Below are 17,418 nucleotides of genomic sequence, written 5' to 3' on the forward strand. Positions count from 1 at the left end.
GCTAGTTCGAGGAGGACCTACCAAGGTGCCAACTACTTTCATATTTCCCAGGAATGAAGGCGATGGCAGGTGTTGTCATCATCACTAATTCAGTAGAACTTTGACAAGTGGTGAGAAGGTGGCCAGGAGCTGGATGTTGTATTCAGTTAGCAAACGTTGTTATATATAATATACTCCACGCAATTTGAAACAAAGTTGTAGGTGTAATTTTTTTTCTTGTGTGTGTGTGTGTTTGTGTGTGTGTGTGTGTGTGTGTGTGTGTGTGTGTGTGTGTGTGTGTGTGTGTGTAACCAGTTTGCCCCGCTGGTTGATAATGGAAACTGCGCTGATCCTGCTGCTGTTTAGTAGACCAATTCCTTTCTAAATGATTAAGTAAATAACTGTTTGTGGTCGTGTACAATGCTGTTGTATATTTACCTCTGTATGTATTTTTAATTTAACATATTTGTTTGAATTCACATTTATTAAATCCATCTTTTGATGTAAAAACTGCATTTAAAATTATGGAAATGCTATATTTCTCCGCAGGTGTGTGTGTGTGTGTGTGTGTGTGTGTGGGGGGGGGGGGGGTCACGGGGGATCTCGCACAGGGCGCCATTTAGGCCAGCTCTGCCTCTGGTGGAGGTAAAACATCAACGTTGCAGAGCAAACAGAGTCAGTGGTAGAGTCTTGTTGCTGTTAGCCAATCAGAGGAGAGATGTCAACATATCAGGAAATAAGACTCCACATCCTGTCGTCTGAAGCTCTCCTCTGATCTGGTAATTTGCTAGTTCCTGAAACTTGTGCACCGGGGCTTTTTTTCCCCAGCGTAGGACTTACACCCGGAACACACTAGCTGTGTGTGAAGCGCCGCAAAGCGGATCGCTCACGAAATTCGTGTGCTGTCCGCTCCTCGTCTGTCCACATCAGGCGAGAATTTTCAATGAGCGCTTCCGCTCACACCTACTGTTTACCACCCCACCCCACCCCCATGCCCTTGCTGTGTGTGTGTGTGTGTGTTGTGTGACAGGGTGAGTACTCCCTCTTCTCCACAACATCTTTGTAAGACCGTCATTCCAGGAGAGGGCACTCACCAGCTGTGGGGCATTACCGATCAGCGGCAGCTGCAGATCCTCTAATCAACCGCAGCAGAGCTCTATTTAAGAGGAGAGGGAACCACTTCACATCGCTGGATGATTAACTACTCACGGTAGAATCTTGCCACTCAGTACTAGGTTTTACTTGGTCTCTGCTCAGACATTTGTGCTGTCACAGTTTTTGGATTTATCTGTTTTTTTTGTGCTTGGATTTTTTGGTGTTTGGACTCGTCTGTTTCATCTTCAGGATACTTGGAATCGCTGAACCACAGATGGATGTACCTACCTAGAAGTCACCATAACCCGCCTGGATTACACACTCAAGGTTCACCTCTCCTCCAGCTTCACTTGCCCTCTGCCGCCATCATCTGGCTCCCTCTCCTGGACGTACCCCGTCACACCGTTTGCCCTCCCTGCTGGCTTTGGACTCTTGCCGACTACTTCACACTTGGATATCTCCAGGACACTTTTAGTTAGGGTTAATAAATCATTGTTTGAACTTTCTGCCTTTGTCCTGTGATGGTTCTTCATGTCGTGGGTTAAACACCTTCCCAGGAACATGACAGAATCATCCAGCCAAAACGCTAACCCCACGGAATCATCACTCACCGATTTCAGTTCTAGGTTAACTCAGCAGGAACAGGCCCTGCCGGTCTTATTGGAACACCTCCAGATTGTTAACCAACGATCTCAACAGCTGGAGGCCATGATCCGTCAACTTCAACAGGGCTTGACCCAGCTCCAGGCTCAGGACCCCTCTCAGGAGAGAGCCACCACCTCCCAAGGAAACCTCGCCGTTCCTGAGCTCAATACTGAAGGGGCCGCGGCTGCGGAACCCGCCTATTACCACACCGCCCCTGCGCCTCCTGCTCAGACGTACAGTGGAGAGTTCGAGGAGTGCCACAGTTTTCTCCTCCAGTGTCAGTTGGCGTTTGCACGGTCTCCTGGAGCCTTCCACACTGATGTAAGTCGCATTTCTTATATTGTTGGACTGCTACGAGGAAAAGCATTAAGGTGGGCAGAAGCTAAGAGCCACAACCCTGCCTTTTTGGCAGGCCCCTTGGACGTTTTCCTGGCCGAATTTAAGTTGACTTTTGGCTCTGACATATCCCCTATGGACATAAGCAGGAGGCTGTGGACGCTGTCACAGGGGCAGAGGACGGTGGCAGAGATGACCCTGGATTTTCGTACCCTGGCGGCTCGATCCGCCTGGAACGAGGAGGCCCTCATCGCCGCCTTTACGGAGGCTCTTAACAGCCGCATCAGGAACCAGCTCGCCATGTGCCCGGAACCTCAGTCCCTGGAGGGGCTGATCAAGCTGGCCATCTCCCTCGACAAGAGGCACCGGGAGCTTCACGTGCCCACACCCACACCGGCAACTGGGTCAGTAAGTCATTCCTCGGAGAGTCTTCCCCCGGAGGTACCCATGCAATTAGGAAAGACCAAACTCGGCAAGGAGGAACGTGAACATCGCATGAGGTCAGGTCTTTGCATGTACTGTGGGGGGTCTGGGCATTTTGCCAAAGCCTGCCCGGTTCTGGTAAAAGGGGCGTGCCCACCGGTAATGTCGGGACTACTGGTGGGCAATCAGAACTCTAAGGGGTCCCGCAGTGTGTTACCTTGTATGTTGTATGCTAATGCTAAACAGTTTCCGGTTGATGCTTTGTTGGATTCAGGTTGTGAACAATCTTTGATTGACACAGAACGAGTACGTCAGTGGGGAATTCCCACGACCCGGCTCTCCACTCCACTCGCGGTGGCGGCTCTGGATGGACGCAGCTTAACCACCATCACGCATCGGACTGTCCCGGTAAAACTCAGGGTGTCGGGAAATCATGTGGAGGAAATAGAGTTTTTTGTTTTTCCCTCCCTACAGACTGCAGTAGTGCTCGGTCACCCTTGGCTCCTCCGCCACAATCCCCAGGTGAACTGGGAGACGGGAAGAGTGGAGGGGTGGAGCCCGAGATGCTCCCAGTCCTGCCTCAGAGCAGCCCCTCCTAACATCAGCGCTTTTAGACCACCATCAGCCGAGAAGATTGATCTGTCTAATGTACCCCAGGAGTATCACGACCTCGCACAGGTATTTAGTAAGGACAGAGCTACTTCTCTTCCTCCACACAGGCCTTTTGACTGTAGCATAGAGCTGCTTCATGGGGCTCCTCTTCCCAGCAGTCGTCTGTACCACCTCTCCAGACCTGAGCAGGAGAGCATGGAGACCTACATACAGGAATCCCTGGCCGCTGGACTCATTCGACCCTCTTCCTCTCCCCTGGGCGCGGGGTTTTTCTTCGTCCCAAAGAAGGAAGGTACCCTCAGACCTTGCATAGACTATAGAGGACTAAACCAGATCACTGTAAAGAATAAATACCCGTTGCCTCTACTCAGCTCGACCTTCGAACCTGTGCAGAACGCACGGGTGTTTAGCCGTCTGGATCTTAGGAACGCGTACCACCTGGTGCGCATCAGGCAAGGGGATGAGTGGAAGACGGCTTTTAAGACTCCTATTGGACATTATGAGTATTTGGTTATGCCTTTTGGGTTGACTAACGCCCCTGCTGTATTCCAGGCACTTGTGAACTCTGTGTTGGGCGATTTCCTGAATAAGTTTGTAACAGTTTATTTAGACGACATTTTGATTTTTTTCAGAGGACTCTGCACAGCATGTGAAACATGTTAGAGCGGTTCTCCAGCGGTTGTTGGAGAATCGCTTATATGTCAAAGCAGAGAAGTGTTTGTTTCATGTCCCACAGGTCAAGTTCCTCGGGTTCATCGTGGAACACGGGAGGCTCAGAGCGGATCCGGAGAAGGTCCGCGGGGTCACGGAGTGGCCCACCCCCTCATCCAGGAAACAGCTGCAGCGCTTCCTGGGATTTGCGAACTTTTACCGGCGCTTCATTAAGGGATTCAGCCAGGTAGCCGCACCGCTAACTAACTTAACGTCTGTGAAACGCCCATTTGTCTGGTCCCCAGAAGCCGAGGCTGCTTTCCAGGAACTTAAGAGGCGCTTCACCGCCGCTCCAGTCCTCCACAGACCCGATCCCCAGAGGCAGTTCGTGCTAGAGGTGGATGCATCTGAGACCGGGGTGGGGGCGGTCCTCTCACAGGTAGCGCCCGAGGACAATAAACTGCACCCGTGTGCCTTTTTCTCCAGGCGGCTGTCCCCGACGGAAAGCCGTTACGACGTGGGAGACCGGGAGCTGCTCGCGGTGAAACTCGCCATCGAGGAATGGAGGCATTGGCTGGAAGGAGCGGAACAGCCGTTCCTAATATGGACAGACCACAAGAACTTAATCTATCTGAAAGAAGCCAAACGTCTTAACCCCCGCCAATACAGGTGGTCGTTGTTTTTCTCACGCTTTAATTTTCAGATTTCTTATCGCCCTGGATCAAAGAACACTAAACCCGATGCCTTATCCAGACTGTATGCACCAGACCAAGAACCCGAGCCCGAACCCATCCTTCCTTCGTCGTGTGTGGTAGGTGGGATCACTTGGGAGATCCGGGACAAGGTTTTGGAGGCACTCAAAACCGAGCCCGGACCAGGGGGACCCCCAGGGAGGCTATTTGTTCCTCAGGCGCTTAGGGGGCAGGTTATACATTGGGCACACACAGGAAGGTTTTCCATTCATCCAGGTGTGGGACGCACTATAGCTCTGATACGACGGACCTTCTGGTGGCCCTCCATGTATATAGACATTAAGAACTATATTTCAGCTTGTCATGTGTGCGCTCAGCAAAAGGGAGACCACCGAGCCCCAGCTGGGCTCCTCTGTCCCCTTCCTAATCCGTCACGTCCCTGGTCGCATATAGCGCTTGATTTTGTTGTAGATCTTCCAGAATCTCAGGGCTTCACATGTATCATGTCTGTGGTCGACAGGTTTTCTAAAGCATGTCATTTGGTGCCTCTTAAAGGCCTTCCCTCCTCCACTGTTACTGCCAAACTCCTTGTGAAGCATGTTTTTAGGCTGCATGGTATTCCCACGGAGATTCTGTCTGACCGGGGTCCCCAATTCGTGGCTCGGGTCTGGAAGGAGTTCGCAGAAGCTCTGGGCGCCAAGGTCGCCCTCACCTCCGGCCACCATCCTCAGACTAATGGGCAGTGTGAGCGGTTAAACCAAGAGCTGGGCGCCATGCTGCGTTGTGTCTGTTCCTCCCAGCCCAACACCAGGAGCACACATTTAGCATGGATCGAGTATGCTCACAACTGCCATGTATCCACCTCCACCGGTCAGTCACCATTTGAGGCGTCTCTGGGTTACCAACCCTCACTGTTTCCACAGCAGTCCTCGGCTTCAGTCTCCATCCCACAGTTTCTCAGGGGGGCCAGACGGGCATGGGCCTCTACCCGGGCGGCTTTGGAGTGCACTGCCGCCAGGAACAAGCAGCTGGCAGACCGACACCGGCGCCCCGCCCCGCTGTACTCTCCTGGTCAGAATGTTTGGCTGTCTTCCCGGGACATCCCGCTAAAGGCCTCCTCTAGGAAGCTCACTCCTAGGTTCATCGGCCCCTTCAGGGTCCTGGACACGCCTACTCCCACCACGGTTCGGCTGGACCTCCCCAGGAATATGAAGGTACACCCTGTATTTCACATTTCCTTGGTTAAACCCGTTGGTTCCAGTCCTCTTTGCCCTGCTCCTGCGCCTCCGCCGCCGGCCCGGCTCTACAAGGGGGGACTGGTCTACTCAGTCCGGCGGATCCTCGACTCCCGACCCCGTGGTCGTGGGGTCCAGTACCTGGTCGACTGGGAGGGGTACGGCCCAGAGGAACGCTCCTGGGTCCCGCGCTCCTTCATCGTGGACCATTCCCTCATTCGGGACTACGAGGAGTCGGTTGCTAGGACGCCAGGTGGCGTCCGTTGAGGGGGGGGCATTGTTGTGTGACGGGTGAGTACTCCCTCTTCTCCACAACATCTTTGTAAGACTGTCATTCCAGGAGAGGGCACTCACCAGCTGTGGGGCATTACCGATCAGCGGCAGCTGCAGATCCTCTAATCAACCGCAGCAGAGCTCTATTTAAGAGGAGAGGGAACCACTTCACATCGCTGGATGATTAACTACTCACGGTAGAATCTTGCCACTCAGTACTAGGTTTTACTTGGTCTCTGCTCAGACATTTGTGCTGTCACAGTTTTTGGATTTATCTGTTTTTTTTTGTGCTTGGATTTTTTGGTGTTTGGACTCAAGTCTGTTTCATCTTCAGGATACTTGGAATCGCTGAACCACAGATGGATGTACCTACCTAGAAGTCACCATAACCCGCCTGGATTACACACTCAAGGTTCACCTCTCCTCCAGCTTCACTTGCCCTCTGCCGCCATCATCTGGCTCCCTCTCCTGGACGTACCCCGTCACACCGTTTGCCCTCCCTGCTGGCTTTGGACTCTTGCCGACTACTTCACACTTGGATATCTCCAGGACACTTTTAGTTAGGGTTAATAAATCATTGTTTGAACTTTCTGCCTTTGTCCTGTGATGGTTCTTCATGTCGTGGGTTAAACACCTTCCCAGGAACTTGTGTGTGTGTGTGTGTGTGTGTGTGTGTGTGTGTGTGTGTAACCAGTTTGCCCCGCTGGTTGATAATGGAAACTGCGCTGATCCTGCTGCTGTTTAGTAGACCAATTCCTTTCTAAATGATTAAGTAAATAACTGTTTGTGGTCGTGTACAATGCTGTTGTATATTTACCTCTGTATGTATTTTTAATTTAACATATTTGTTTGAATTCACATTTATTAAATCCATCTTTTGATGTAAAAACTGCATTTAAAATTATGGAAATGCTATATTTCTCCGCAGGAGTGTGTGTGTGTGTGTGTGCGCGCGTCTGTGTGCGTGCGTGCGTGTGTGTGCGTGCGTGCATGTGTACGTGCGTGTGTGCGCGCATGTGTGTGTGTGTTCATTTTCATTTCTAGTCTGTTAAGACAAAAATGATCACATTTGTCAATCGCGGTATTGTATTTAGAAAATGTTCTTTCATTTTGCTAAATTTACCAGCCTGCCTCTTCTGCTTTGGTTTGACTTCCTGCCAGAATTGACACGGCTCACGAAAAGATAGAGCTCACGCCGAAACGACCGCTGCACGGCGCGAGCCTTCATGGCGCTCGGCAGCTGATGTGACCGAGAGCGTCGGTTAACAAGGGCGCCGATTAGAAGTGCTCGTCGTCTTCCGCGTCTGGTGTGTCCCGGGCATTCATCCCTACTATAGACCGCTGCAGATGTGTTAAATGAGTGTGCCATACCTTTAAAGACCTTTTTAATCTCAAAAGCTTTTCCAACATCTTTATTTATTTAATGACTGCACGTTTTTAGTTGTTTCTTACTCTGTAGCAACTTGAGCTTTGCCTGACATGTAAAGTGTTTACAAATAAAATTAATTATTCTTGTAATCTTGAACACCATGGTGAACCAATGAGATCTAGTCTGTTAGGGAGGAGACATTTCTACAAACCTGTAGCAGATCATCATAATCCTCTTGGGATCTTTTAAGGTCTACGAGTTGCAAGTGAACATTTACAGTAAAATTGGGCAACAGGCCGTGAAAGAGCCTCTCTGTCCACACTAAAGACACGACCTCACCCGTCCCTGTAATCCTGTGAGTGAGACGGAGCATCAGCAAGAACCCCAGAGGGAGGTGTGTGGAGAGTGTGGGCCTCGCTGAGTGTGTGTGTGTGTGTGAGGGGGGGCACTTGCTTCGCCCTAATTTTTCCAAGAGATGATTATCGATCCTAGCTGGGTAAGAAGATGAGCTCATCCAGGACTAAACTCAGGCTAAACAAATATTAACACAAAGACGTTGTCATTTCTGTCATTATAACCAAAGAATTGGGGTATGTTGGTAGAGATGTCCGTCACTGTGTCTGATAAAACCCCAGGGACCATTGCAAGAGACTCCCATGAACCAATGTTTAGAGAAACATAATAGAAACTCCTTTTTAAAGGTCTTTTTTTACACAAACAAATTATTTTGGCGTTTAGATTCATTTTTGTGAGAAAATTTTATTTTTTTGCCAAACGAGTGACTTCAGCTGAGGGAGTCCTGTTAGCTTAATCCAGAAAAAAACATGGACTCTAATGCGGCTCTGACACAGAGGAAACTTTAAATCTTTATAATTCTACTCATGATGGACCACAACCATAAAGTTCTGAGTTTGCTGCTCGGACCAGAGAGCAGAACCAGAGGGAGAAACCTTCGGCCAAAGCAGAGAGCGTCATGAGTGGCAATATGGTGTAAACCCACCCTGAAGTGTGTGTACATGCTGCCCCCTAGCGCCAGGAAACTACACACTGCCATTTTCATGTCAGTGTGTGGATAAAGAGGATAAGCCACGCCCCCCTCTCAACCAACCAACCACAGTTAAGCCTTAACAAGCTCATACATTGTGTTTGACCTGTTACATCTGCTTCTAATTCAGTCTTTTGTTGAGTTAAGTCAACTTTTCACTTTGGGACTGATTTCAGAATGAGAGCACTCAGGGTGGGGCTTTTTGACACCCAGACTCTGTTGACGTTGAACAGCTGTTCAGTGACTCAGGCTGATCTAGAGGTCTTTAGTGTTGCTGAGACGGTTGAACTGAAGATTCTTCTCCTGTCCTTCAACACTTATAACATGAAGAATGGAGACTGAGATCTTCAGACAGCACGGGCTTTTTCATTAGGTGTCACACTCAGTGTAGCATCCTGGACAGTCTACAGCGAAGGATCCAGAATGCAAGCGTGGGAGTATTTATCTCAAACCTTACATTAAAAACACGCTTTCTGAGACGCCATGGACAGCAGAAAGTCACTCAGTGCTGCAGCGGTTCCTGCTTTTCCAGTTTTGATCTTGAGTAATCCAACAGCAATATGCTATTGGTCGGGTCACTGTGCCCAGCGACACAACACTTACCGTTGAGTATTTGACAGGAAACACCTGGTTCTGTTCTACACACCAGATAAAACTTTCTAGGAAGTGTTTATCACAACAAGGGTCGTAAAACAAGATTTGGCGCATATACAATTCTAGGAAGTCAAAAACGGGACACATCCTGGCCTCTACAAACTTGCTACAGCCTCTCGTGTGTTTGAGCGGACTGAGGAGCCAGAAGTGATGGAGAGTGACAGCCGACAGATTGCTGCAGCTGGGAGCTCACCCTCAGGTGACACATGGGAGAAAGATCACCATCGCTGATGTTTAGGCGGGGGTGGTAGAGCGCACAACTGTGAGTGTGTGTGTGTGTGTGTGTGTGGTGGAGGGAAGGCAGTGAATGAGCATGCAGAGTAACACACACACACACCCAGAGTGTGTCAGACTAGGCCTTGCAGCCTAGGGACATGTATCTGCTGTCACTAAGCAGCTGACACTCCTCAGCGACAGACTAACAGATTTTCCAAACTAACTTGACTCTGAGGACACGAGACGCGCAGAAAACTTTCAAATCTTGCCAGCAGACAAGGAACACCAGAGTTACCCATAAAACAACGGCGTCTCTGTTGACAGACGCTCGGCAGCAAGTGGTTGAGTTTGTAACTGGTTACTCGAACAGATGTAGAACAGGTTTGTCTTAAGATCAACCCGGTATTTATACCAATGTTTGTTATTAGAGTAAACTACGTACCATTTGCAATTCTGGACCTGGACTCCCCGGGAACCTACGCTAGGATCATGTTTGTGGACTTCAGCTCTGCGTTCAACACCATCCTCCCTGCTCTGCTCCAGGACAAGCTCTCCATGCTCAATGTACTCAACTCCACCTGACGGACCGAAGGCAGTGCGTGCGGCTGGGGAAGAATGCTTCCACCGCTAAGACTATTAGCACAGGATCTCCACAGGGCTGTGTACTTTCTCCTCTGCTCTTCTCCCTGTACACAAACTGCTGCACCTCGAGCCATGACTCCGTTAAACTGATCAAGTTTGCGGACGACACAACCCTCATCGGGCTCATCTCTGACGGTGATGAGTCCGCCTACAGGAGGGAGGTGGAACGGCTGGTGTACTGGTGCAGCAGCAACAACCTGGAGCTCAATGCTCAGAAGACAGTGAAGATGATTGTGGACTTCAGGAAAGTCACAGACCCATCTCTCCCCCTCGTCCTGACGGACACCCCCGTCACCACTGTGGACTCCTTCCGCTTCCTCGGAACCACCATCACACATGACCTTAGGTGGGAGCCATCCATCAGCTCCCTGATCAAAAAGGCCCAGCAGAGGATGTACTTTCTGCGGCAGTTGAAAAAGGCCAAGCTGCTGACCCAGATGATGGAGCAGTTTTACACGGCCATCATTGAGTCCATCCTCACCTCCTCCATCGCTGTGTGGTACGCTGGAGCCACAGTGAGGGACAAACATAGACTGCAGTGCATTGTGCGCTCCGCTGAGAAGGTGATTGGCTGCAGCCTTCCATCTCTCCAGGACCTGTACATCTCCAGAACTCGGGGGCGTGCAGGTCGGATAGCAGCTGACCCTTCGCACCCCAGTCACAGACTTTTTGAGCCGCTTCCCTCAGGCAGGAGGTTACGGTCCATCCAGACCAGAACCTCCCGCCATAAGAACAGCTTCTTTCCATCTGCCGTTAGACTTGTGAATAGCTTATAAACACACAACCATGCTGGTCTTCTGTACTCGACACAACGTCACGTAATACCTGCCATTTTTTATAGCTGAAAGTTTTATTCTAGTTTTTTTGTTATTATATTTTATTCTATTTTATTCTATTTTTAATCTTATTATTCATGTTATATGTAGCACATTAGTACCAAAGCAAGTTCCTAGTTTGTGAATTGTTTGTTCACTGACAATGGCAATGAACCTATTCTGATTCTGGTCACAGGACGATAGTGGCTGGGTGGCCTTTCACCCTGCAAAGGGTCATTTTAGCACATACTGGCTCAAGAAAATCTGGAGGATTTTTTAGATTGGTCGGGTTGGTTCAGGTAGGGTGGTTTGTGTTCGTCTGGGTTGGATCTGACGATCACTTCAGCTGACTTAGCGGATGTGGCTTGCAGGTGGGAGGTGTTAGAGCACCTCACCATGGGTAGTGATCGTTTGCCGGTTCTGAGCGGATTTGGTAGGAAGTTGGTGGAGGCTCCAGGTAGTCAGTTTATGGGGGGCCCGCTGGTCCTTGTGTGCGCAACAGTTGGAGGATGCGGTGTGCCAGCTGCTGGGGGATGGGGGGTGGACGAATGGTATTCAGCCATTTCTGGGTGTTACGTCACCAACAGGAGGTGTTAAAATGTGGAGGAGGGGGACATACGAAATGTGACAGTGGATTTAAAATGGGTTTAATTGTCATTAAAAGGTTCTAAAAACAAGAGATAAAACAGATGGAGAGCATTATTAAAATAATAATGCTGTGCTAGTTTTCTTAGGTTTTTTATTGAAAAGGTGGCATTGTTGCATTCTGCACTGTCAAGAGCAAATGTGCAAACGTCCTAATTTCCTTTGGATAGACATTTAGTCTTTTCAGCCAGTCTTCTTTGATGACTTAGTTAAGTTGGTGGACGTAATTAAACCGAGTGGATCTCCTGAAGACATCATACCACCACGGCTGTTTAAGGAAGTCTTTCATGGAATAGCACCATTAATATTGAAAGTTATTAATAGCAGTTTGGCCTCTGGCTATGTCCCAATTGACTTTAAAAAGACAGTTATTAACTCACTGTTAAAGAGATCGGGGTTAGATGTTGTGCGGCCTTGAAATTACCGGCCGATTGCAAAGCTCCCTTTTCTGAGTAAAATTCTGGAAAAATGTGTCTATACTCAGTTAATGGATTTCCTAGATGAGTCTAACATTAAGGAAACTTTTCAGTCTGGCTTTAAAGCTTTTCATAGTACGGAAACAGCACTGATAAAGGTATTAAATGACATTATGTTGGAAACTGATAGGGGAAATCCTGTGCTACTTGTTTTGTTGGACCTTACAGCTGTGTTTGAAACTGTGGACCACGAAGTGTTGCTCCATCGTTTGGAGTATAATGTAGGAATCTCTGGTCTGGCCTTAGACTGGTTCAGATCTTATTTGATAGGGCCTATGGTTAAAATCTGATGTTAGCCTAAATCTGGACAAGTGGGGGAGTACAGGGAGGTGGAGTGTACAGTCAGTAAAGACGGCTCTCCCTTGCCCTGACTCCAATATGCCTCCATCTAAATAGGATAGATTATCCAGAGTTATCTCTGTAGTCATACTGCTATAAGCTTAGACTGCTGGAGGATACACTGACCACTTTTCACACTCTACTACTTTCTTCTACAATCTGCTCTTTAACTGTACTATTTTCTGCAATTTCAGCTGTTAACTTTATTTTTTCTCTAAGTGTTTTTCTCCCCAGAAGAAGCTACAACGACGTTCTGCTGAGCTGTGGTGGCCTCATGGAGGGGGCCATCGACTAGCACACTGCTGCTAACCACTAAAATATTATCTCTCTCCTGATAATAACTTTTTGCTTTCCTTGACGTTTGATGTGCTACTACTAGTTTATCCGTTTAATTATGGATTCACTAGGATAAATATAATAAAGTTTATCTTTCACCAAGTAGAATATTTACTAAGAAATGACAATGTAACTATAGACACATTACTTGTCTGTGTGTGTGTGTGTGTGTGCGTGCGTGCGTGTGCGTGCGTGCGTGCCTGCCTGCCTGCTCTGTCTTCTCGATCCCCAGTGAGTCGTGGAGGATGGCAGCTTATTCTGAGCCGGGATCCTCTGGAGGTTTCTTCCTGTTAAAAGGGAGTTTTCCTCTCCACTGTCGCTTTATGCATGCTTAGTATGAGGATTGCTGTATAGTCACTGGGTTTGACTTGATGCAATTTGCTGGGTTCCTTATATAGGAAACATTATTTCTGATTGGCTTAATGAACTGACCTGAATTGGAATGTTTACTATGTGAAGTGCCTTGAGACGACTCTTGTCGTGATTTGGCGCTATATAAATAAACTTGAATTGAACTGAATTGAATTGAATTTGAATGATAGGACTGTAAGTGTAAGGATGGGTGGATTCAGTTCTGGATTTGCACGCCTGCGGTGGGGGGGGGGGGGGGGGTCCCACAGGGTTCAATATTATGACCACTGTTGTTTTGCATTTACATTTTGCCACTGGGGGACATCATGAGGAAGTACGGAATTCGATTTCACATGTATGCTGACGATTGCCAACTTTACTTACCTTTGGATTACAGAAACGACTGTCTCATTATTACCTTAATGCACTGTCTAACTGAAGTTAAGTCATGGTTGACGGACAATTTTTTATGTCTGAATGAAAGCAAGACTGAGGCAGTGCTGTTTGGGTTACATCGTGATTTAGAGCGATCAAAACTGGATTGTAGGGATATGAATGCCTACCTACGTTCTTCGGCAGTCAACTTAGGAGTGACATTAGACAACGCTTTCACCTTTGACGCACATGTGGGTGCGGTTGGATCGTCCTCTTTTAAACACTTGCGACGTCTGGCCAAAGTGAAGTCATTTTTAATTAGAAACGACCTCGAGACTGTTGTGCATGCGTTTATCACCTCTCGTTTAGACTACTTTAACTCTGTCTTAATTGGGGTGAGAGAGAGTACAGTAGCTCATCTGCAGCTTGTGCAAAGTACCGCGGCAAGATTCCTAGAAGGGAAAAGGAAATATGATCACGTGGCACCCATCCTGGCAGATCTGCACTGGTTACCGGTCATTTTTAGAGTGTGTTTTAAAATTCTTTTATTGGTTTTTAAAGCATTGAATGGGATGGCACCTGAATATTTATCTGACTTGCTACAGCCATATATACCTAGTCGTTCGCTCCGCTTAGAGAGTCACCATATGCTTCTAGTCCCCGCAACTAGGCTCAAAACAAGAGGAGACAGGGCATTTTCGGTAGCAGGCCCAAAATTATGGAATGATCTTCCATTATCTGTGCGACTCTCCACGTCAGTAGAGGTTTTTAAGAAGGCGCTGAAGACCCATTATTACAATCTGGCTTTTAAATCTGTGTGTTAACTGATGTTGTTTTGTATTTTGCTGTATTTTTTTTATTTGGTTTCCTATATATTCTTTGTTTTTATCTTTTCTAGTTTAGTTTTGTTCAGCACCTTGGTGACATAATATATGTCTGTAAAGTGCTTTTATAAATAAAGGTGATGATGAAGATGCCAAACAAAACCAAGACTAAAAGGGCATTTAACATTTAAAGGACGATTTATCAACATTTAAACCCCTGGTTAAAACATTGTTAAGAGTTTTCCTGGACTAGAAGGAGTTTTAAAACATCTCTAAGTTGGCTTGGGCTTGGTGACCAGGTGTGGCCGCGTCCTGAATGTAATGAGGTGTCTTGCCGGGTCAGACTGGGGAGCGGACAAGGCCACATTGATGATGGTTTACAAGGGGGTGATCAGGTCTGCCTTAGATTATGGGAGTTTCCTGTACGGTTCGGCGGCACCTACGACTCTGAAGCAGCTGGATGTGTTGCAGGCGGTGGCTCTGAGGGTGTGTACTGGGATCTGTTGAGCTGGCATTGGGAGTTCGAGGGGTCGAACAGAAGAGGTGGAGGTGGTTTCCCGGATCGTCTGAGGGGGCGGGCAGAGGAGACACACCTTCTCAAGTGGCCTGTGAGTTCCCACTTGGTTTAGACTGAGGTTCCGCCCTGGATATTGCCTGAACCTGAGGTTGATTTGTTTTTCTTGGGTCGGTGAGCTGGGGGGGGGCAGTGGTTTTTTGGGTTTTCTAGGGACAGTTTGGGGTTCTTATTTGCAGTTGTTTACGGATGGCTCGAGGGACCCGGAGAGCAGCAGGGTGGGGGAGGGGTTGGTGGTTACGAGTCTGGGTTACAGCTGAGGTCGCCGGCTGCGGGATGGCTGTTCAGTGTTCACAGCTGAGCTTGTGGCAATTATGTGTGCTTTGCATTGGGTGGGGGAGCATGCTCCTCCTCAGTCCGTTGTCAGAATGTTCGGTGTTTTGGGTGTTTTGGAGATGACGGTGTTCTAGGGGTGTAACGGTACGCTAATATTCAGTTCGGTTCAGTGTTTTAAAGAGTTCGGTTCGATTGATTTTCGGTATATTATTATATTATTTATTTAATATCTAAAGTGGCTACTATAGTGAGCAGAACCAGGTGTCATCACAGGCTGCTGATCTAGCATGATGTCTTAATTATTTCACAGGGTTTTTTTGCGCAGTTTGACTGTTGATGCTCCATGTTTTTATTTCTGCAGCGAGCCTTAAAAACTCACCGCACACCGCCCAGAGTTTCTTCTTTAAAACTCATATTAAATAACGAGCTTCCTCCACGCCGTATTTTTGTTGTAGGATGAAAACTTTACATCAGTTGAAAATTCAGCAGACATGTTTGCTTACATTTTTGCCGCTGCATGCCGGCAGAGTGAGTGAAGGCGGGAGGGGCGAGGCGACGCTCCGTTCAGCGTCTCTACAGGCTTCAGCAGCAGCGACAGCCAGCTGATTTGATCCACTCTAAAAGGCGCTGATCAGAATTTGCAGATCACATTTTTTAAACAGAGATCAGGCGCGTGCATCCATCATGCGTCACTCAATACAGCATCCATGCAGAAACTCGCCTAGGAATTTTTATACGCTGCTCTTAAATCACGCTAATAAAAATTATTTTTTTGTGGAAAATGGACCGAAACGGTACGCAACTGGACCGAACCGAACAGGCCGAACCAAAACTGTTTAACACTCCCCGTAAACCGTTACACCCCTACTGTGTTCAGTCTGCAGACACTACTGGAGGTGGAGGAGTGGTGCAAGGTGGGGGTGCTGTTGCGTTTTCTGCGGGCGTTTGGGTCTATGATGGGCTGTAACTGGGTTTGAACACATACGTACTGCATTGATGTTATGTCCCAGTCTGCCTCTGAAGGAGCTGTCCATGGTCTCCACAGTGGAATACAGTGAGTGGGAGGGATTTCTAAGATGGGGTCATCTTCATCATGAGAAGCTGGAGAAAAGCATCCTTCTTTCACACACCTCCTCAACTGAATCCAGTGGGCAGCTCAGAACCGAGCTAGCTTTGCTAACTAACTTGTGACATTCCTGAGGCCTCTCCATGCACCACAAGCATTGTTTAGCCCTAGCTGTTTCTCTAGCTTCTTCCTGTAGCTGTCTCTAGTCCGTCTGATCTTATATTTAAGCTCCTTTTCTGCTCCTCTTTGTCTCCAGACATGAAAGATTTTTTCTTATTATTCAACAGGGATTTCAGTTCAGGGGTCAGCCAGATTTTATTTTTCGAGAAACACTTCACTCTTCGTGTTGGGATGGCATTTTCTACACAGAAATTCACATAATCAGTGACACAGTGACTGTCAAGGCCATCACCATGAGCTCTGCAGAGTGTCTCCCAGTCTGTGGTTTTGGCATCGACATATAAATATTGGACAATGGGTTTGCATAGGCTCCAATAACACGTTTTTGAAGAAAAATGGGAGGTGGCCACCACCGCCATTTTGACCGTGTCACAGCTTCCGTCAAGCCCAGACAATTCCACAAAAGGGAAGAGAGGTGGAGCTGAGGGTGGGGCTGTAAGGCTGGGATCAACTGATGACACCTGGTCGAACTAGCTACAAGCTAACCTGAAGCTGACCCAAAGCTAACGCGGAGGTGGGAGCTAAGCTAACGGAGGTAGCAACCTAGCTACAACCGGAGTTAACTGTGCACAACACCAGAGCTTCTGAGTCAGAGATTCGCCGGGCTGACCGCTGGGTAAAACCGGGTGGAATACAGAGGTATCCCGAAAGCTGCTGAAAGCCGGCAGCCGCACAGCAGACAAGTGCCGCTGCGATCTGAGATGTGCAGAGCTGCCGCTGGGGAGAACCGGGCGGAAAGGTTTCCATCCAGAGCTCCACAAGCCATCAGCCCGCGCATCAGACAGAAGCCGCGATCAAACAGAGATACGCCAAGCTGCGGGGAGGGGAGAACGGGTGGAAAACATTGGTTTCCCGAGAGCTCCACATGCCGATAGTCGGAACCCAGCGCCACCAACATGTTATATTTCAACCCATTTTCTAAAGTGCAGCATTATGTTAAATGCACTGGGTTTTACCCTATTACATTTAAATTTCTTGGTTAAACAGTACATGTTAAAATCTAAACTCAGCTCGGCAGTGACCTAAAATACATAAATATAATTTTACTTACCGTAAAAAACGAAGTGGAGACTCCTTGGACGCTCTATTAGTGCAATTAATGCCACAGCAAGTCATTTTGTCCAACAATTGCACCAATAATATCCAAAACAGAATTCACAAGCACAGAGACTCAAAATCCCGAAACAGTTTCCAAGCCAGACCGATATGTAGCTAGGTTTGGGACAATATTCAGTGTAACTTGTACCAAGTTTTGTAACTTGGAACATGTTTCATGACACATAACTTTTGATTC

General features: G+C 48.0%; 1 protein-coding gene across 1 annotated transcript; it reads left to right on the plus strand.

Moving 5' to 3' along the window:
• Positions 1 to 5,532: 5,532 nt before the first annotated feature.
• Positions 5,533 to 6,532, plus strand: LOC139072230 (chromobox protein homolog 7-like). The gene is made up of 2 exons (XM_070555749.1): positions 5,533 to 6,138; positions 6,276 to 6,532. The coding sequence occupies exon 1, from the start codon at positions 5,642 to 5,644 to the stop codon at positions 5,933 to 5,935; it is 294 nt and encodes a 97-aa protein (XP_070411850.1). The 5' UTR covers positions 5,533 to 5,641; the 3' UTR covers positions 5,936 to 6,138; positions 6,276 to 6,532.
• Positions 6,533 to 17,418: the final 10,886 nt, after the last annotated feature.

This window comes from Nothobranchius furzeri, chromosome 1 (genome assembly GCF_043380555.1).
Source record: "Nothobranchius furzeri strain GRZ-AD chromosome 1, NfurGRZ-RIMD1, whole genome shotgun sequence".
Classification (NCBI taxonomy): domain Eukaryota; kingdom Metazoa; phylum Chordata; class Actinopteri; order Cyprinodontiformes; family Nothobranchiidae; genus Nothobranchius; species Nothobranchius furzeri.